The 24,104-nt window shown below is 31.0% G+C and overlaps 1 protein-coding gene across 1 annotated transcript in view; it reads right to left on the reverse strand.

Moving 5' to 3' along the window:
* Positions 1–8,681: 8,681 nt before the first annotated feature.
* LOC132742675 (guanylate-binding protein 1-like) overlaps positions 8,682–24,104 on the reverse strand; it is a 28,408-nt gene continuing 12,985 nt past the window's right edge. The window contains exons 5-10 of the mRNA XM_060731140.1: positions 17,319–17,428; positions 15,838–16,253; positions 14,563–14,837; positions 13,503–13,721; positions 10,102–10,198; positions 8,682–9,591 (exon numbers count right to left, since the gene is read on the reverse strand). Coding sequence (XP_060587123.1) covers positions 9,203–9,591; positions 10,102–10,198; positions 13,503–13,721; positions 14,563–14,837; positions 15,838–16,253; positions 17,319–17,428 — 1,506 coding nt within the window. The 3' untranslated portion in view covers positions 8,682–9,202. The remainder of the gene's footprint in view (positions 9,592–10,101; positions 10,199–13,502; positions 13,722–14,562; positions 14,838–15,837; positions 16,254–17,318; positions 17,429–24,104) is intronic.

Genomic DNA, 24,104 nt, shown 5'->3' on the forward strand with positions numbered 1-24,104 from the left:
TAAAAATACTTTTTGCGAATAGCAAAAAATGAACATCGTTTTTTAACGAAGTAAGCAAAGTTTTAATTTTGTGCAAAATGAGCATGCAGAAGATCTAAACATGCAAAAAAAGGGTTTTTTAACAAATTAACAGGACACTTACAGATATGGGGACATGGGTATCTCTTTTTTTGTCAAAACAGAAATCAATTTCACAATCAAACCGTGTAAATGGGGTTTGTTTTTGTTTCCTAAATAAAACTAGCATTGTATGTTTTTTGATTTTTAGATATTCCCCTTTTCTTTAAAGAATAAAAAAAAAGAGAATTAGGCCCCTGGTACGTACGTAAAATACACTTTAAAAATTAAAATAAGGGAGTTAGTTATGTTACCTTTGGTTTTTTGAAAGTTTTTTAGTTAAATTTTTAGACATCTCATATTTTTGTTCGGGGTAATAAAATAAATAACACATGGGTTTGTGAGTAACAGTTAAAATATCATCCCTCGTAAAAATACTGTTACCCTCGGCTACGCCTCGGGTAACAGTATTTTCCTCGGGATGATATTTTTACTGTTACCGACAAACCCATGTGTTATTTATATAATATTCCGTACAATATAATTATTGTTATCTAAATAGGCGAGTGAAGGGCGATGCTCTCCATGCTGTCAATAAAACAATAAAAACGTCAACAGCGCACAAGAAGGAAGCTTTATTTTTAATTTGTAAAATGAATTAAACTTTGTAAACAACTTCATAAAGCTCCCAAAAATGTTTTTTAATATCAAAATAAAATCATACCTCTGGCAAAATTGTTTTTATTTGAAAGATGTTTTGAACAAAACGTAATGGCTATAATTATGTCCATAAATGGGCAGTTTCAGTACATATTTATGTGAGCTATTTCTTTTAATGACCTGTGTTACGCAACAGTCAGTTGTCTTTACGTAACACGTAACGCGTGGAATTATAAGCAAAGCGATAATTTGCAACACAATTAAATAAAATTAAAAGTGATATTATTATAAAATGTACTTTCAAGTTGTTATTAAAATAAAACTAAAGCTTTTTGCGTGTTTAAGCTTGATTTTAGATGTATGTTATTAACCGATATAGTATAAATATATTTTGTAAGAGCTAGTAATTTACGTTCGATACAACATAATAAGTGAAGGTAGCTTTATTTTTAATTTATACAATTCCTTCAAACTTTGTAAACAAATGCTTAAAGCTTCAAGAAACTATTATTGTAAATATCAAAATAAACTCAAACCTGTGACAACATTTTTATTATTCTTATACCTGATAGATGTTTTGAATCAAGCTTCATGCCTAAATGTCCATAAACGGGCATTTTCAGTACATAATTATGTGAGCTATTTTCCTTTATAACCCGAGGAAGGCAAAACTAAGTTGTATTTTAGTAATACGTAACGCGTGGAATTATAAGCAATGCGATAATTTGCCACACAATTAAATAAAATTTAATGTAAAATTATTATATAATGTACTTTCAATTTGTTATCAAAATAAAACTAACACAGCACGTGTTTTTTGCGTGACATTTTTCTTGACAGTTATATATAATCATGTACAATAACTCTATTAAATATAAGCATGCTTCAGACTCTTACTTCGACAACTCAAAATTGTATAAAAAGTTATAATATCTTTTTTTTCAAAAATAAGGAGTGGTACACGCGCAAGACATTTATGTTTTATTTCGAAAAGAAAAACATTTTTATTAAAATAAAATAAAGACGAAAATATACATACATTAGAATAGCATATTTACATATTAAAAAAAGTGAAATACAATAAACAAACAGAATTAGCAAATTTAATCCAAAATCCTTGATGATCCCCGAAAAAAAATTCATTTTTGAAGGAAAATATGAATAAAACTGATGCATTTTATTACTTTTTTTTTACTTAATTTGATCTATGATTTTTTCCGTGTACAAGCGATATTTTAAAGATGTGCAGACCTACATGCAGGCGACTGATGGGGGTAACTTGTATTCCGGTTGTATATACATGTTACATGTACATGCAAAGTTGCACGATTATGTTCAGCCAATAAAAATTGAGGATGTTTGTTTGTTTTGCAAGTAAGATTAAAATATAATACACTGAGTGAACACCAGATGCAATATTTTGAAAAATATAATAGCTGGTGTTCACGAATGAAATAATTTTCAATCTTATATGTAACACAAATAAATTTTCTTTTTATCTCATGCTTTTTAAGTGATTTTAAGTAATATTTGCTGATTTTGCCACGTAACATCGCGCATTCTCCTTTTTGACGTCATCACATCATGACGTCACATTATCAATTTTGAAATATAGTTCTATTATATCCTCTAACTTTGTTACATTTTAAACATGATATATGGTGAGATCGACTTTCTTTTCCTAAAGAATCAAAATTTACGCATGACGGCTTTTATTTCTGCCTGTTATTCCATTTAGATTTGATGTTCTTCTCATCTGCATTCAGACATAGCTCGGCTACAGTGAAAATTATATTTTATAAATTTCGCTAGTGGTTTACCAGATTATAATCATTTTCCTGTTTTTCATATAGTAGCCTAATACATTAAGCTTGAACGGTTGACTGACCAATCTAACTAACTGTTTTTCCTATCGCCAAACTGTTACGCCTTATTTTACCTGTACGTTTTAAGCACGTAACAACTAATTTGCAACACGTTTGCTTCTTAAAATCTATATAGACAGTTAAAATCAGAAAACGTCTTTCAGTTCTTCAAAAATTATCGGAATAAATGTTTTGGTACTTAGATCCATCAAAATGTATCCAATGATACCATTGATTTGTCTAAAATCAGTGGAGGGCATGTTATGGCGTCATTTGAAAAATGAATTCCGTCACTACTATTAATAAAATGAGTATGGCAGATCCGGTCTTATCCGATCTCTCTAGATCGGCAAATACAGCATACAATATAAAGACTGTATTTTTTGTGCTGAAACTAATGAAATAACTGCTTACGAAGTGAGAATGACCAGCAGAAATATATGTGGCTGTTCGACGATATCCAATATATAATTGACCATATACTGTCATGTGAAATCTCTTATATTTGTTTTAAAGTCTATAAAACACATTTCCACTTTGTTTATTCTGCAAGATCTTAAATTTATCGCCGCCTAGCCTATGCAATTTGAATACCAATATTTACAGAGCTCAGAACAAATCACTCACTCTTTGAATGTGCCATTGCTTTTTGGAGATAAAATGCACAGAAAAGTGTGCATTTATAAGTACATGTACATATAGTCAAACGGACGTTGCGTCATTAGTTATTTCATAAACGTCATATTTTTCTGAAAAAGACTTAAAGTCGAAGCTAAAGAAAAAGGTTTGTTTTCATTGAGCTGATTATACATGCAAAGTACGCACAAAACGTGCGTAAACGAATAAAATTACAAAGCTCGTGCAGTTGTTATGTGTGATTCATGACATCGTTTTCATACAGCTGACAGGTCTACGACTCCGGTAATTCCATATCTAACAAACCTCTACTATGGCAACGCACTCGCACTGCAAAGGATGACAAATTTTTTTTTATATATACGATATGCAAAAATGGGGAGTCCACGGCTGAGGGATAAAAGTCGTTGACTTCAAACCACAAGCCCTTCAACGCATAGGGTTCTAATCTTGTAAGGAACTTTGGATTCTTAAATTTTTGGAAGCTAACCAGCCAGCTTTCTGAACGATTTTAATCCCACTCAGACACCCTTTCTTTTTCGAAGTGTTACTTTTACAGTGTTTGTGTGACTTTAAACCTAGACAAAGAAAAAGATGGCAGGGCACAGATAAGAATCAAATTGGAGGTACATATGGAATGGGTATATTTTATTTTGTTTCTTTCCATAAAACTATACATTTTTCATTTTGATAGTCATAAACAGTTATACATTGGTACTGCGAAGGGAATGCGAGAAAATATTGTGAAGTTATTTAATTGACATATCTTGATCAGCATTCGTTCATTTTTTCAGGTATTGTGTTTAATCTAATACCAAGACTGGCATGCACTGTGACATATATAAAGTGTAATTGATCAATAAAAAATGCATTAAAATGTAGACAACATATTATCAGTGTTTAATCCAACAACTTATGTGACAAGTACGTATTTTGACAATACGTAGACATAGAATGCTACATATTATGTACCTCCAATATTAACATAATGAAATAACCATGCCTATTTAATGTCCACCAGCTGGGTAGATAAACTTCCCCTGATCAGTACAGTAGCCAAGCACGGATCGTTAATGCGTAATATTAACAAATTAAAAAGTGGAAAATTTTGCCTTTGCGTGTGCTGACATGGCTGATCTCAGGTTTCTGATAAAGGCAAACAGAACAGACTGCATGACCTCAAAAGTATGACAAAAAAAAAAAAAAAAAAAAAAAAAAAAAAAAACTAGAAGAAAATATAATTTGAAAAGTAATTTTACTATAATTATGTTTCATTATTTTGTTTTATTTCTGTAAGTATACGTGATTAAATAATGTGTTTTTCTAGCCTTAAAATTGGATGATGATAATTATTATATCTAAAAATTACTATTTACAAAAAGGATTGACCTCTTTGTAGAATTACAAAACTGTATGTGCCCATCATGATGGATTTTTTCTTTACTGTTATACAATATCCTGTGTTATATTTTGTAAACGCAATTAAATAATAATTAATTCAAAATAATATGCATTTTTGTCGGGAGTAACTTGATAAGCTAATATGATAAGTCTGGAATATCTAGAATGACATACGTACCATCTTAAAATAACGTATTATTGTTGTAATAACATGTGTTTATTTCAATTTTATTTATCTTTTTATTTATTTTTTATCTATTTTATTTTTATTTTCATTTTTTATCCATAGGACAGTGTGTGTGGGGGGTTAAGGGTGAAAATTCATAAGAAATATAAATCATTTTCCAGAATAATAATTTCCAAACTCATTTAAATAAAGGTTGAACAATATAAATGTACGCTATTTTCAGTTACTGAATACATATACTCTGTTGAAACAGCTTGGTTACTTAAAACCTGCAGGAAGCGTATAACATAGTTCTACTTATCTCTTCGGGAGTACTTATCTCATTTATTTTAATAGTTGACACTTTTTACGACTCTCTGCAGCCAGTAAATATTGAACAGGGAAATGCTATTTATATTTTATTGACATGCGAAATATAATGATATTTTCTGTGCCTTTTTATTACGACTTAAGATTGCGTTTCTCAAAAATATATTTTTATAGAAAGTATATAAGCAAACTTTTTTTTATCTAATTATTGAATTGAAGTGTCTTCAATCTTACAACACAAATCAGAAATCATGCAAATAATTATTAATTACAATTGCTGTTTTCCTACTGATGGTCATTTACTCTTAAACAGTCATAATTCTATTCTAGAAAAAAAGAAACTATTGTACTGTGCTATGTAGTGTATTGCTGTATAACTTTGGAGAATGAATTTATCATCTTTTCTGTGTCATTGTGCTATAAAGGGAGGCAAGACAGTGACGACATGGTGTGGGCGATGCCCTTGTTGTTTCCTCCCTTGTTAACGCTTTTTTGGAAATTACTCCTTATAAAAAAGCGACTGTTTCACTAGATGATGCAAATACTTTAAAAGTTTAAATTTGTAGACCTTGTCAAAGAGGATCACTAAGAATCTACGGTAGTCGACTACACACAAAAGACATTGTGTTTTTTCAATAAAAGAAACGACAGACGGCTTTTGCCTGTATGATATTGTATGTAGGAATTCGAAATCGATAAAGATACTTATAATGAGCAAAAAAAAATGTATGATCCTAGAGTTCTGTATAAATTATCTGAAAGTGTAACTGAAAGATGAAATTGCAAATAAAGTAGTCCAGTCGTATTGGCTTGTTTCTTTAACAGTTTAAGTTAACTTGAGGCCATAATTAAGTCTAGTTTATTTATACAACAACGTTTATTTCCACATTATATAACACAATTTCAAATGCTTGAAAAACGTCATGATAGTGTTTCTTTACACAGTTAAAAATATATAGCTAACCTGCTATGAACACTGGCCATCAGAAATTCCGTTGGCCATATTTATGTGATGAGCCATTAACGGAATTAAAAAAAAATAAAAAATATTGATTATTGATGTATCAGTGTAGTTTAAAGACGAGTAAGAAACGCAGAAAGGTCAGTGAACATATCCTATGCTGCACGAAACAAAGATTATGTATATGTAATTCTATATTCAAACAGCTTATGTTTGTGGAATTAAAAAAATAAATAAAAAATGTTGATTGATTATTAATGTATTAATGTCGCCTAATGACGAGAAAAAACGCTGAAAAGTATGTGAGCATAAATATCCTATGCACGGAAATAATATTATAAAACTCATTTGTTAACTCATACAACTATTAAGTCTAAGAACTTATAAATAACTCCAACTTACAGGAATAGTTCATATCACACTCGTTACCTCCCTTTAATTGTATCTTACAACTTAGCCTGAGCAGCAGAAAAACGCCACAAGCAGCAGTAGAAAAATACGCATTATACTGTTCATTTTAATACTAATTGATTAAAGGAATGCAAAACTACCTTAGATTTTAATGTAACACATCACTGTTTCATAGGCTATCCGTTTTAATTTGACAAGATAATTTAGTCTAGTTTATTTACGAAGTTAAACTATTCCCACATCATATAAACTCAATTTCAAATGCTTAGATAACGTCTTTATTGTTAAGTTTCGCTAAACTGTTAAGAATAAAAAAGCTAACCCGCTATGAGCACTGGTCATCGGTAAAACGGAGGGAACTAGAGTTTCATTAGTGACAATAATACAGTACCATCATCCATTGCATCTATTGTACTTAGTCTTATTTATTTATAAAGCTGATATGTGACATAATTCCGTTTCGCCACATTAATGTGGTCAGCCATTATCGATCTTTAAAACAAAATATATTGATTATTTATGTATCAGTGGCCAAATAATGAAAAAACAACGTTGAAATGCGGAATATTTCCGTGACGTAATATGAATGTGGTCAGTCATTAGCGGAATGAAAAAAAAATGTATTATTGTAGCCTAATGTCATTGACGGAAAATAAACACTGAATAGTCTGTGAACATTTCGTATGCACGAAAGATTATTAAAATTCAATTATTTACTTATACAACTATAACCCTATAAAGAAAACTAACTCCCTTTTATGATATTTTAGAATTGGGCATTTACGTACCTGATTTAAATAACTGTTCCTAAATACAATTTCATGTTTTAGACCTACGATTGTCTTATTTGTCAATTTGCCACTAACACAAATACACTCCTATATGTATAGACATAACTACAATTATTTGACATTTAAATTACTGATATGGTTAATTGTCTGGGCGGCACATTTCATGCATTGCCACGGGAAGTCAATCTAGTGTAACATTAATCCAATTTAAAACGTTTGACCTTTCCTATAATAATAATGATGATAATAATAATAATAATAATAATAATAATAATAATTATAATAATAATAATAATAATAATAATAATGATCAACATATATTGCATCTATCATCTAGATTAATTTATGAAGCTAATATCGGCATTATGCCATGTGGTCAGCCATTAGCGAATTAACAAAAAATAAGAAAAGAAAAATACATCTTGATTATTGATGTATCGGTGTAGCCTAATGACGGAAAGTCTATGAACTTATCCTATGCACGAAAGAAAGATAATCAAAATTCAATTTATAATCCTCTTAAGATAAATAGCTCATATTTACTCTTATTCGGAAAACTTACTTCTATCTATATGAACATTTAATAGCAAGCTCATTACCTTCCTTTAACGATATTTTAGAGCACTATTGAGCATTTACGAACTGGATTTAAATAACCGTCCCTACATACAAGTTAACGTTTTAGACATCATATTTCTCATTTAACTATTTGCCGCTAAGATAAAAATGTCACATAATCAAATCTAAAATTGGCTTGACTTTTTAAATGCTTGTATATTTAATTGTCTGAACGGCAAATTTCAGACATTGTCCATGAAAAGTCCATCTAGTGTTTAAAAGTACTGCAATTAAGGATTGGACATTCCACTTCTTATTAAAGAGAACAAAAACACTACGCACACTTTATCTTCCACGTATATGTTGAAGCTATAATGCTGAGTATGGATATGAATTTATAGAATTGTGTCCGTTAATAAACTTAAATATTGAGTATTTTGCAGGACAACAGTTAAAGGTGAGGAAAAGAAATATGGCACTAGCACCCGTAGAGAATGAAGCATTATAATTTTCCTGATATATTACTTACTAGACTAAATAAAGGTAAAACTACCTAAACTTTCAAAGAAACACATCATTGTTTCATATGCTAGCTTTTTTAAAACTAACTACTGGGTATTAAGTATTTTAATTCAGCAGTCTATGTAATATTCCCTTTGGAAATACTTCTATTTTATGGGCACATTGGCAACTTATTACTATCAATTGATAAACTAGTGCATCCTATCGTTAGAGATTTAGTGTGATATTTGATTAATTTATTCGGTACTAAATGGTTCTCAGTAAGAACTGCAATCAATTATCTGTTACCAATTTAAAATTAAAGAGTAGGACAAATTTCCCTCTGTCTTCAAATTTATTTATACATTAAAACAATGAAGCATGGATTGAAAATGATAATTTAATTAAGCAATAAGGATTTCAATAATATCCAGTAGGCTACACCTATGCGCTTCCTTCCATTTTATATTCATATCAAACCGTTAGCCATTATAGCCCTTCAGGTCGTTGTTAGGTCGTTTTGCGCAATAAGATCATTCTGAACAAAACGGGGTGACGAATGTCTGTAAAATTTGCACTAAAGTAATTGGTTCCGATCTCCATCAAATGGTACATCACGACTGATGTTGACAGACAAAAATCCAGACCCGTCAAATATCCTTTTAAAAAAGGTCTCCATTTAAATAATTACTATTTTTATTTCCATTCTCGGACGTCCAATTGAACAATAGGGAATTTAGAACGAAGTTAAATTGTTGTTAAAGAAATGTTACATCAATATCTATGAAAACATCTGAAAACACTTAGGTTTTTGAGAAGTCTTGTCAAAATTTAATGAATACGAACAAAGTAGAATATATGTAAGTTATTCGTTGACAATAGCTCTCCATATTCTTTTTCCGATCCACGCACGTTTTCTTTCGCGTTCCCTTTCTTTCATGTCTTCACATTCTACTTGCAGTGCTTCCCTTTCTTTTATTAACCGTTCCATATCGAGCACTTGCTTCACTTCTTCCAGTTCTGTTCTATATTTTTCTAATATGATATTCGCTTCTTCTTTTTCTTTATCAAATTTTTCCATTACTAATACCTCGAACTTTTCCCTTTCGATTTTCAGCTGTTGCAGCTGATCTTCCAAAATATTTTCGTAATGCCTTTTCATATATTGAGCTTTTTGCTGAATTTCTTCCTTTTGCTCTTTCTGTTGTTTCTGTAATATCCTTGCATAGTCCTCTTCCTTACGCCGAAGTTCATCTGCAGATATAAAGTCATACTTGCTTTTTCCTTTTATTTGTTTATAATCATTGACTATATTCATGTATAAATTATTTATATGCATTTATATATCATATTAACATATTCTATATCAAACCGGAACAGCCAGTTGTTTACCTATATTGCATGACTTTGAAAATATGTCTAGGTTGACGAAAATGGGGCAAGAATTGTCAAATTGTTAGTCAGTGTTATTGAATTTTTACAGTGATATTATATGACGCAAAACAAAGGTATGTATAAAAATTAAAACGTATATTTGCCTTTAAAGGCCTTTTACAAATTTCATTTTTGTTAATATGATGTCTAGAATTTATTTAAACTTGCACATGTAAATTAAAATAAGACTTGTCAACATACATGTATGGTTAACATACTACGACACATTTAATGTATCCTTAACGTTTATCTGTAACGAATATTTAATGTTATCTGTAATTTGTCAATAAATAAGATCATTCTATCATGTAAGGCAATAACTATCAATACCCTCTTTTTCTTGTTTGGACATGCCTTCATCGGCCTGAAGTATTCTTTCTTCTGTTTTCTTCATATTTTCCACAAAGTGATGCCACGTCCATGAAATCTGTTTAGTTAAAATATATTTTATTCAAACAAGACAACAGAACAAAATATTGAAAAAGATCCGATCCGAAAACATAACTGGTTTATAAAGTTTTTTTTTATATAGTCGTCGGGTTGTCCGTTCGTCCGTCAGTCAGTTCGTCAGTCTGTTCGTCAGTAAATACGTAACGAATACGTGTCCGGCCTATAACTTCGTTATTTGAAGTCGGATTTTACAACTTTTGTACAGAAATAATCACCATATTGGACGACATGTCAAGTGTAACATTTAGGTCGCTATCTTAAAGGTCAAAGTCAATACATGACCTTGCAGCAAAATCGTGTCCGGCCCAGAACTTTGTTATTTGAAGTCGGATTTTATAACTATTTCACGAAAATGATCACCATTTTGAGACGACGTGTAGCGCGCAATATTTGGGTTGTTTTCACAATTTCAACTTTGTGACATAACTCTGACACTACAAGAGGTATACCTTCCTGTGTCCAAAACCTATTCGGGGAGGATCAACCGTCTCTTGCTTAATTTAGGATTAATTACTTTCAATAAGACGGGTTTTTGAAACATTGTGAAGCATTAGATGAAGAAAAATATCAATACTAGTAGATAAAAGATCATCTCGTACGACTTGAAACTTTTATTAGAGAAGCCCTTGTAAATAAACAATACCTGGTATCAATTTTTTTTTATCTTGAGAAGGCTTACGATACTACTTGGAAATATGGTATCCTAAAAGATCTAAAGGATGCTGGACTTAAAGGCAGACTTTCTCTTTTCATTTCTGGATTTATAATAGATAGGCACTTTAAAGTAAGACTTGGTTCAACTTTTTCTGAGGAGCACCAACAAGAATAAGGTGTTCCTCAAGGAAGCATACTTTCTGTTACACTTTTTGGCCTTATATTAAACAATATTGCTAGCGCGCTTACACCAGGCATAGACTGTCCTCTATATGTAGACAATTTGCTTATCTGCTATCGATCGAAAAGTATGAAAAATTGAAAGGCAACTTCAAAAAATTTAGATAATATTCAAAAATGGGCAATAGAAAATGGTTTTAAATTTTCAAAGTCAAAAACTCAATGTGTTCATTTTTGTCGATTGCGGAAACAACATAATGACCCTAAACTTTACATTTCTGGTTCTAAAATTCCAGTTGTTGATAAGTTAAATTTTTAGGAATTATATTTGATAAAAAAAACTTTTATACCACATATTAAACATTTGAAAACTAAATGCCTAAAAGCCTTAAATTTACTTAAGGTTTTATCAAGTACAAATTGGGGATCAAAATCTTCCACATTACTAAAATTGTACAAAAGTCTTATCCGATAAAAAATTAGATTCTGTAGTATATGGGTCTGCACGAAAATAATATCTTCAAATGCTAGATACCAAACATCACCAGGGTTTACGTTTAGCTTCAGGTGCTTTTCGCACCTCACCTATAGAAAGTCTATATGCGGAAGCTGGGGAACCATTGCTTCATCTTCGTCGAAAAAAGCTATTACTTCAGTATGCAACTAGAATTTCATCTAATAGCAAAAATCCAGCTTAAAATATAATTTTCAAACCAAGTCATACTAAAGAATTTGTTAACAAACCAAAGGAAATTAAACCAATAGACCTCCGTTTAAAATATTATTTAGATAAACTTAAAATTAATCCAGACAGTATCCTTCAAAATGACGATGAGGATGTTCAACCTTGGACTTATAATTCCACGAAAATAAATATTAACCTTTCAAATATAAAAAAGTCATCAAATTCACCTGAACAGTTCAAAGACAAGTTTCTAGCAATTAAGGAAGAACATGAAGATGTTATACATATTTATACGGACGGTTCAAAAGAGGGTTGCAAAGTAGGTGCGGCTGTGTTTGAAAATAATTTTACATATAGTATTAGGTTACCAGATAATGCATCAATTTTTACTGCTGAAGCAAAAGCTATCGATTTAGCATTGTCATACATAGCACAGCATACCCATGATAAATTTGTGATATTTTCTGACTCGTTTTCTGTTTTAATATCTATTAAAAATAAAAAAAAATCTGACAATGACATGATAAAGACACTTCTTTAACGATTTCATGATATACTTAAAACAAAATGTGTTAAATTATATTTGATTCTAAGTCATGTAAGTATATGAGGAAAGAAAAGGTAGATGCTATAGCAAAACAATCATTAAATTTTCAAAAAAAAACTGACTTATTGCTACCTGCTTGCGATTTTAGACCGGCTATAAATAGACTCGTATCATCTGAATGGAAAGCAAATTGGGACAATGCTGTTTTTATTAAAATTCAAGATATAAACCCATCCCTTGATGTGTCACCATCTCTAATTCTGTCAAACCGCCGTGATCAACAGTTCTTCTTCGGTGCCGAATTGGACACACTAAACTTACCCACTCTTATCTCCTCACAAACAACAATGCCCCTTTCTGTGTGGGTTGTAATTAAAATTTTACTGTCAAGCATTTTCTTCTTGAATGTCATGATTTTTCACAGGCCCGTAATAGATTTTATTCTGTAAATTTACTCAAAGCACTCTTTGATACAATTCCATCAAAAAACATCACTGATTATTTGAAAGAGATAAACTTGTATTCTAAGATCTAATTGGCTCATTTTTATTGTCATTTACAAAGTTTTACATAACATGTTAATCCTATTATAGCATTCGGAACGATATGGCCAATTGTGTGTCGGCGTGCCTTGAAAATCCAAACAAACAAACAGATAAAAGAAGATTTAAAATTTGAAAAAGAAGGCGTCACTAAGTTGAATTAACGACATACGAGGCGAAAAAGGACATAAAGTAGATGTTTATATATGACAGAAGTAGGAATAGGGTATGAATCAATTAAACGCAATAATTGTCTTGTAAATAAACGTGTCAGGGTACAGACTTTCATAATTTGAGATAAAAAATAAACATAATGAAAAGAGGAGAATCTATATGATGAGTAAACTGGAGGAACATTACAGGGAAACATACATTATAGAAATCGTTTGCTATTTTGGATATATATTTTATGCTGATGCTGATGTCGTTACTTATGTTTGTGTCACCGTTAAGTAGTGTGTGGAGAATTACATGACAGTCAGCTGGACAAGTCTGTGTCTGAGAGTACTATATTGTTTGCACTTAAAGAAAAAATGATGGTTAGTCAACATTGACAAAACTGTGTAAAAACATAATATTAATACATTTTGTTTTTAATGTTGTTCAAAATGTTTAGCGCTACAATATATAAGCGCATTGGATCAATAGTGAGATGTATATATTTGATTTTCACCTCTTGTGCTGTAAAATCCTGGAGCTCATTCTCATATTGATCCTTGAATTGCTTGACATCTCGTTGAAACATTTGGTATCCGCCTGCTGTTTCGTAATCTTTATCACTGATCTTTTCATCAAAATGCGTCTTGGCTTTAAGTAATTTTTGCTGACAGGTTTCCGTGATTTTTATTTGATTTTCATTCTTAATTTTTCTCCAGATTGCCTCCATTTTTGTCTTTTAGAAAAAAGAAATAAATAATCAGAATATAATGCCATTTATAACAACAAAAAAAACATTAATAAGCAATATACAGATTTAAGAGCAACGTAATACTAGGCCCAAACTAATCCCTGACCTGTGCAAATGAAATAATCTGATCAATTTATTTTTCAAGGCATTGAAAACTCTTTTGATAGGAATAACATAATCATGTATGTCACATATGGGCGGAAAACCTTCAGTAGAAATTAAAATATTTCTTTTGATTTAGTAAGTACCGTATAAAATATCATCTTGTCAGTATACTACAACAGCCACCGGAAAATCTTTGCACCACCGAAAACGTGGCAAACTTCCTTACAGTTTATTCTTGTCCTTAAAACTTGAAAAACATTTTATACGATATATTTACGATAAATTAGAACTATTATTATTATTATAATTATAATTATTATTAACATTATTATAATTATTATTAATTTTTATTATTTTTACTATTATTATTATTATTATTATTATTATTGATGGTGATGATGATGATATTGATTATAATTTTTATTCTAATTGATTAATACTACTACTACTACTACTACTATTACTACCACTACTATTACCACTACCAAAACCACTACCACTACTTCTACTACTTCTACTTTTATTTAATCTTCGGTTTCATTTTGCTCATTTTCGTCTTATTTACGATGACATTAATTAATGTTTATCGGTCATACTTTAAGAAGATAATGAAGAGTGAAAGTTGTGTTTTTTGTCATTTGTATGTTCATTTATTGCCATATTAACCTCTATAGTTGTATATTGTATCGGGCTGTTTTATGTAAATAGTATAAATGAAAACCTGGGCTTCCTTTTCAAATCTTGACTGCTTATCGTGGATAACGTTTTCTCGAAGATATCTTAGAGCTGACTTTTGTGCGTCTGTGTAAAATTCTTTTAATACATTTTCAGACACTGGTAATTTTTTTATTTCCATCTGGTTTCCAAATCTTTTTACAGCCTCATTTTCAACTTTAGCATTTTCGTTTTTCGAAACAACTGTAAAAGCATCATCAACATCTGGAACAGCACCGTCGTTGATTGACTTAATGTAACAGTCTACTAAAGTGGTAAACACTGAAAAAGGATACACTATATATATATAGAAGAATATAAGAAATTGATAAATGGATAAAAGCTAAGGGCTTTTACGGTGGAGGCTATGGTGTTCCTTTGCACATTATTGTAGGCAAAAACGGGAAGCTGAGTAGAACCATCAACGATACGTTAGATAGATGGAGAGCTATCACACACGTATATTAGTTACAAAATAGCAGTGTTTTGATTAGTCTGCTTTAAAACAAAGGCATCTTAAATCAGTTTGCCTCCAGAAGGTAATATAGAAGCTGCTTTATCTTAAATAGATATATAAATGTCGCATTTAAACTTTCGTATTTAATTATTTTTTATTCGAAACAGGAAACACCTGGTAAACTGCATTGATAAATTTATTTTATTGTTTCATCTTGGTTATTTTGTTTAAAGTGATAACAAATGACAACATTGGGATCTGGAACGCGCGGTGACCGAGATCGTCTCACAGAATAAATTGTTTTCAATTGTATGTTTGTCGTAATTTGTTATACTTGATAAATGACAACTTATCATTAATCACGTGTTCATTAATCAAGACGCATAACTTGAACTGAACAAGAATTTGAATTTGTAACACAGTTATCAACATCTCCAACCTCAGGGAAGCTTTACATAATGAAAACAATAAAATTATTTCGAATAAATTTATTTTGAAATATGACCCCGAACCCTACTTTTTCATGATAATATAAATACGTGTTTCTATTTACATCGGCTGTGAAAGTGTTAACTATTGATTTGTTCAACAATGTTTTCTTTAATTCAGAGTTAAAAATAGAGGATCCGTATTGGAAAACATTCTGTTATTTATATGAAATGTAATGGATTTGTCATTTTCATTTTCTTAATAAATTTTCACATTTATTGTTAAATACATAATGGAATATAACATATTTAACAATCGTTGAAGGTTGCATTGATTATTAAAGTATATATGCAAACTTTTAATTCTTAAAACATGTATTAAAACTTATTTGCTTACTCTGTCCATTAATTGGTTTACTGGTTAGCAATTTCTTCGGTTGTATACTGTATATATACGATACAAACCGAGTTGTAACTTCTTTGAATTTTGGAGATAACTCGCACAATCTCAGGCGTTCTAGATTCTCCATAACATCTTCGCCACCTGGTACTGGAAATGCGAAACACCTACGATTCTGGAAGTATTTCTTAATAACTTCACGTGGTTTGTTGTACTTTTCTGATTTGCCAGATTTGTCAGATAGACTTTGTTCAAGATACTCGTTCTCTGATATCATCTTCCCATTTTTTATCAGTTTTAATCTGAAATCCCTCAAACAAAGAACAAAATCTGGCATAATTAGATTAAGTTCTTGGTTGTCTTCCGATGATTTTCCTTTGTATTTGATATTTTTTGCTATTTCCGTTACAAATCTTAAGTATTTAAGTTAATTTGAAATGTAATGTGTACTTAAAAACAACAAACGTTATAAAGCATACATTGTAAATAATGTTTGAGATATTACAGAGTAAATAAATATCGCTTCACATTTGCATGTGTTTTTCAATCTGTCTGTCACAAAACCTGGCCTTGACTTTTTTCCTAAAGCAAATACATGTACTATTAGTTTTGCAAGATTGATCAATAATAGGATTGCACATTGTTTTCTATCTAAATGATTTTTGTCAAAGTGATGACGATTTAATGACCTTATTTTTAAAGTTTGTCCGGACCACTATTATACCCATTAAATGCGTATTTATGAGAATCGTTACGTGATAGATCGGTAACTCAAATACTTGCACATGTTTTTACGGCTAAGTTAGTTGATTAGTTACGCCACTTGAATATCAAGCATTTTGGCTCATTAATGATTATTGCGTTTGCTGTTTCACAGTGGCTGCAATATGCTTCAAAGTAGCTGCAACATATAGGGACAAAATTATCCATTAACCACAGAAAACAACAACTTAATTGTTTATCAATGGGACATACATGTGACAAAGGATCGCACTAGTTACCATGAGTATGGTACTATATTAGATACAAACTTAATTAAATCAAACAACAGAAAACAGTAAGGATCCTCGGCTGAGATTTACGCCATAATTATCCAGATGTTTTTGATATTTCATCATCTCTATATATGTTTAAAAATGTGTTCACTTCCGGTTAGTAGGGTTCTGAAGTTAAACAAATGTTCCAATTAAAGTTAACAGACGAACTAAGGAAGTCAATTTTTATATATTTTTTGTTAAAGATGGATCATCTTTTGCTTTGCCATTAAGTCCGTCTAAGCCAGTTCGTACTTAAATACTTTGTTTGCATCTACAAATATTTTTTTTCTTTTTTCTATTACATTATTGAAAAATGAGCTGGTGTCTGTTTCACAATTTAAGAAATGATTGGACTGTACAGACGATAACTCGAGAGCTGAAAGGGTATAATTCATTTGTAAAATTTCTAAGACATGTGATGTTTGTAAACTAAAAGGATACGTAAGCTTGGCAACTGCGTCGTTATTGAAAACACCCATCATATTATAAACTAGACAATTACATAAAAGTGTCGCTAATGTGAATATCTTGTTGTCGTGACCTGAGTCGCCCTGTTAAATGGACAAAATAGTAATTGTTCGCTTTTTACATGAAGAAATAATAAAAATCATTAGAAATCTTATAACATTAGTTTGACGTTAACTTTTAAAATTAATATATTACGGTATTTTATTTTTTTCCACAAGATTTCGCTAGTATCACGCGATAATTATCGTCTCAAAGGGCGAAATGTAGTACTAAATTTCGCATGTCTTAAATTCAGCTAGTCTCTTAAGCGCCTTTTCTTTAGAAAGGAAATATATACAAGCAAAATTGTAAAATTCGCCTCGATAATAATCGTCTTAATGTTCGTATGGGTAGTGGTATGAGACCTAAGCACAGGTTTTTTGTTGGCGGAGAAAAATTGATGAATTTGTTTGTTTACAAGAGACAAATCAGTTGTATGTGTGTTTAAAAGTTACATCTATATATGGAATTTCCAGACTCGTATATGTTGCCAAAGACAATTACTGCTGAGCTACGGTATTGCAATTAGAACCTTTCAGTACCGGATTAATCACACGAGGCGGAGTTTCTTCTCGAGCTGGTAACAAACGGTAGCACCGTTAACGGAGGCGTTTATATGTTAAGGGGCAGGGCGTGAAGTGGTTGCACACTTGGTTCAAGCGAGCGAATTAGTTGCACACTTGACAAAATGGCGAACACGGCGTGATTTTTTTAAACGGGTGAACGAATTTTTCCCAGGCAAATGGGTTTCTTTGTTATTTTGAAGTTAATTAGTATGCCTATTTCATAATGCAATATATATGCCACACTCGGTTAAAGGTTTCAGCATCCTAGATTCTGTTTTGACGAAGTTATTGAAGATATAAACTGATCATGTACATATTTTGAAATTTGACATGTGACAGTTATGGTCGGTTTTTCTCTTAATTTATTCGGAATTGAACTGCATTTAACAATAACAAAATATGTTTCTGTCAATGCTGTACAAATGGTTTAGCTTGCAAGTCCGACGATAACGTTCAATACACAAAAATATCATGTTCAAGCACATTTTGGTTGCAGATTTATACTTCAAGCATTTTTTGTTGCAAACTTTTGTGTCAATAATATGGCATGCATATTTTTAGCGAGGAATAACTAATCATTTTTTTTTTAAATAATTAGCAATATTATGGCAATTATACCCATTCATCTAATAAGAAATACGTATATATACAAATTGTGCATGCGTGCAGATATATCCTAACACAGGGTCTTTCAAATAGATATATAACACAATATGCTAAATTGAAGTTCAGTTGTGTTTATCTTCATCATTTTTTCTCCTCGATATACTTCTTTTCTTTGTACAAAGTCATATGACTTTTTTTTATATCTTGGCATGACTAAACTAACTGAAAAGGAAAAGAAAAAAAGCAACAAACAGCTTTCATTATTGTTCGTTTTTTGAGATTTGAAATAAATTTGATTATATAGTAGATAAAAGCTATATTAACATTGACACAAGGGCATTAGTCATATGTTTCTTTAAATTGTTACTTATTATTGACCAATCGAAACATCTTCCAAATTCCCTAACTCGAACAATGACTTTAAGTAATTTTGTCACGTATCAGTCAATGTAAACAACCAATCGTATATCAGTTATATTATGATCTAATAGTCAAAGTCATCTTTAGAATACCAATTGACATATGATATACATCAAATCCGAAATATTGTAAACAAGCATGTCATTTTAACTATTGGTTTCTAAAAATATTTTAAGTACATTTACATACTTTATGTCTAAAGCAACTGCTGATCTTTACATACGAAACAAACAAATTAACAGTTCATGTGTTTTTGATAAACTTTGGAAATTTTGCCGAGTAAAATCGTATACATGTGTGCACATGTCCTTATGTTTATGATGAAAATAATTCACTTACATACAACCATACAACCATACTCTCACATACGTTTGTTTTGTATATAGTTTTCATTTGCATTTTACATATGAAGACATATTTTAAAATTGAAGTATCAAAAAACATTTTTCTATATGCTTTTATTTTGCTTCCAGGCTTTTACTGATGATTATAGTATTGAACTGAGAATCATGTAATTTGAAACATAAAGTGCATAATTGTTGTAAAAAAAGAAAGTATAAATAACATTTATAACAAATACAAGTAACACAACATAAATGTCAAAAATTGCAATTGAAAATTACTTCTACACTCCTTTTGCAAAGTTTTACTATGGATTTCAATGGAATAAGAATAAGTTTGCAACAAAAAATGCTTGAAGTATAAGTCTGCAACCAAAACGTGCTTGAACAAGATATTTTTGTGTATTGAACGTTATCTTCGGACTTGCGAACTAAACCACTTGTACAGCATTAACAGAACCATATTTTGTTATTGTTAAATGCAGTTCAAAACTTACAAATTCGAATAAATTAGGGGAAAAACCGACCATAACAGTCACATGTCAAAATTCAAAATATATAGATGATCAGTTTATATCTTCAATAACTTCGTCAAAACAGAATCTAGGATGCTGAGATCTTTGACCGAGTGTGGCATATATATTGCATTATTCACTGTACATTTATTACATATGACGATGGCAGACGGAACAATTAGCGATTTAACAGATGCTAAAGACTATGTTCATTCAGTGATTGAAATCCCATTATTTGTGAACTGTACAAGTGAAAGTAAGTGCTACACAAGGAAAAGACAATTGAGCGAAAGTAACCTATTAGATGATAGTGATGTTTGTGTTAAATCGAAAGTTTTGTACAGGGTAAGAAGTCTAGTACAGGTAGCCCTGGTTCAGAAGATTCTTTAAATGATGCAGACAATTCTGTTTTACTAGAATACTTTTCTTTTTGTTTAAGAAACTCTCTGAAGAAATTGCTTCACTTAACAACAATATGAATGACAGAATAGACCAACTTGAGGTAAATATTTGTCACAAAATTGGTAACATGATTGATAAAAGGGTCAACGCAGAGGCGAAAAAGGTAAGTGCAGATGTAAATAGACAAATAAATTCATTCACAGATGAAATACGCCAGGAAATTGCTCATATAGAAGGAAAAGTGCAAAAGATTTCAGAGTCTGCCGAAACTGGTAATAATAATTCTAATAGGAAATTGAATATTGTGATAAGGGGTTTGTCATTCCATGAAGGTGAAAATCTGTCAATAGAAAAGTTGATTTGATGATCATGAATGTTCGTGGTGTATCTGACGTGTCTGTATTAAAAACAGAAAGAAAAACATCAAACAGAGAAGATAATTGTGGGCTGATAATTGCCACATTTCAGTCTCTGGATGACAGAAGAAAAGTTTTGTCAGTGAAAAACAAGCTCAAGGATTTAAAACAATATGATACTGTATTTATCAACAAGGACGAGTCATATGAAGAGCGACAGGCAAATATGAACTTTAGAGTAATTGTTACCTCCCTTTAAAATAAAGGTAGTAATATAGCGCTACAAGGAAATCGTATTGTACATCAAAACAACAGGGATGATGAACGGATGTCGAGATCCCAGGACTCAAATAGTCAAAAAGAAAATCGCAATTCTAACGGGAATCTCGGATCATGGTCGAACAGGAACAATAGTGAGGATAATGACTCTTATATGAAAAAGAGGAATGCAAACAGATATAGACACAGTAATGAGAAAAGTGACCGTTATGCAAATAACAGAAATGAAAACAGTAATGATAGTGATCAACGTAATAACGGGAGCAATGCTCATAAAAAGCAAAATGAAAATGACAGACTTAATTCTTTTTCAGACAGGTTTAAACAGTCAACCTACAGAGGGCGTGGAAGAAGTAAGAATGGAAGAATAAGAAATAACAGTGGCAACTCGAACTATAGTAGTTAGATATTAGCAGGTTTTTGGAATGGAGGGTTTAATTGTAACCAGTTGTCTGATAATTTTATATTAAGGTCAAAATGTATAAATGTTTTAAATACAGATATAATTGGTGTTGCTGAAACACATTTGATGGGTCAAGATGTTTTGAATTTAGAAAATTACACCTGGTACGGCAATAATAGAAAACAGATACATCGTAATGCTAGAAAGCGTTCTGGTAGGGTAGGATTTTTTGTAAAGAATAGTCTTTTACTTGATTTTAACATCTCAACTTTATATGATACATTAGATGACATACTATGGTTGAAAATGCAACATAAATTTGAAGATTCTTGTATATTACCATGTGTTTGCTACTTACCTCCGGAAAATTCTAGTCGATACATTGATGTTATTAGTTTTTATGATAATCTGTTGGAAAGTATATACACTTATCAAAACGATGGCATGGTATTTATTTGCGGAGATTTAAATAGCCGTTGTGGTAACAATGAAGACTTCATTTCTGGTTTTGATATTATTGAGCATCGTAATGTTGTTGATTTTGTAAGTAATTCATATGGAGATCATTTAATTCAATTTTTTGTTGACACAAATATGTGCATGTTAAATGGTCGTAATTTTATACAAAATGATTTTACTTATATATCTGTAAAAGGAGCCTCTGTTGTAGATTATTGCTAGGTCAGCCACGAAAATCTTACATACTTTACTGATTTTAACGTTAAACATGTATCAGATGTTTTAAATTGTATGAGTATTGGAAATGTTTTAGCTAGAAATATACCTGATCATTCTGTATTATTATGGAATATCAATGTAAATGTTGGCATGCAAACTCTTACATTGAATGAATCTGTACCTGGTTTTGATAAGTTTAACTTAGATACTGTACCAGATAGTTTTCTATCAGAAGATGATACAATTACACAAATTCATGCTCTTAAAGCTAAACTAGAACATATTATGAGAATGCAATCCGACATAGATTTAGCTTATAATGAATGGTGTAAGATTGTAAGCTCAGAAATGTATGATAAAATTGCTTAGAAAAGAATAGATCCTGGAATTCCATCCAGGTTAAGAAATAAGAAACCAAAACCGTGGTGGAACCTCAAACTATCTACTTTATGGACGGCTGTTCATACTGCTGAGCATAATTGGTTGAAAAATTAAAATAGATCTATTAAAACTGAGCTCAAGCATATTTATGTTAATGTAAGAAAACAGTTTGCAAAGAAATCCAAAAAAGTAAAAGATTATTTTGGTATAAATCTCAAAATGATTTACTGTCAAGTTTGAATTCCAATGATAATGAATTTTGGAAATCTATTGGTAAAATAGGAATTGCAAATGATCACAAAAAGTCTATACCATTACAGGTTGTGTTGGATAATGGTGATATATCAGGTGACCCCAAGACAGTTTTGAATAAATGGAAGACTGATTTTAGTAGTTTATACAATGCAAATTCTACTGTTAATAATACAGATTTTAGATGTGATGAAAATGTAACTGATTCTTTACTAGATAATGATATATGTATTTTGGAGGTGAAAAAAGCTATAGACAAGGCAAAATTAAAAAAGGCATCTGGTATTGATCATATACCTTCAGAGGTTCTAAAAAATGACTCCTCAGTTTTTGTTTTACATACTTTATTCAATGTATGCTTTAGTACTGGTCAAGTACCGGCGTTGTGGTCAAAAAGTATTATAAACCCAATACCAAAGTCGTCGTCCACTGATTTAAAAAACCCTCTTTCATACAGAGGAATATCACTGGCATGTACCATGTATAAGATTTATACCAGTATCCTTAGTGAACGCATTGTAAAATGGACTGATGCTAGGGATCTTATTGTTGAAGAGCAAAAATGGCTTTCATCAGAAACGCAGTACTGTAGATCATATCTCAAGCTTAACAAATATTATAGATAAAAGAAAGAAAAGTAAGCAGTCTACTTATACTGCCTTTTATAGACTTTAGTAAGGCATTTGATTCAATTGACATATGTATTCTTTGTCAAAAACTTACAAATGCAGGTATGTCTACAAAGATGCTCTCTGCGATAAGATCCCTGTATCAAGATGTTTCATGTTGTGTACGCGTGAATAGTTATTATACAGAATGGTTTGATGTCACAACCGGTGTACGATACTATTTAACATTTATGTAAATGATTTGGCAATAATGTTAAAACTCTGGGGAAAGGAGTATGTGTTGATGTTGAACGTGTTTGCATCTTGTTATATGCAGATGATATTGTTTTAATTTCAGAAAATGAAAGAGATCAACAAGAAATGCTGAATTTATTAAACGGCTGGTGTTCAACTAATAAAATGTTTGTTAATGCAAAGAAAAGCCATATTGTCCATTTTAGGCCAATGTCTGTACCAAGTTCTTATTTTGTATTTAAATGTGGTGAAATTGTTCTAGAATATTCAAATTGATATGTATATCTCGGTTTGTTGTTATCTGAACATTTGGATCTTAATTCTACTGCAAAAATGGTTGCGCAGAGTGCTGGACGTGCCCTCGGACTTCTCATTGCTAAATATAAAACTTTTAGTTGGTTTCCCTATGATGTTTACACAAAGTTATATTATTCAAATGTAGTACCTATTATCAGATATGGAGCGGCCATTTGGGACACTAAATCGTTTTCATGTATAAATTCCGTTCATCACATAGCAATGAGATTTTTCTTGGGTATCGGAAAGTATACACCTAATGCGGCTGTGCAAGGTGATATGGATGGAAACCTATTATTGTTGAACAATGGAAGGCTGTTTGTAATCACTGGAGCCGTTCTTTTAACTATCATGACTAAAG

Source organism: Ruditapes philippinarum, unplaced genomic scaffold, assembly GCF_026571515.1.
Source record: "Ruditapes philippinarum isolate M1 unplaced genomic scaffold, ASM2657151v2 ctg866_1_1_1_1, whole genome shotgun sequence".
Lineage (NCBI taxonomy): Eukaryota > Metazoa > Mollusca > Bivalvia > Venerida > Veneridae > Ruditapes > Ruditapes philippinarum.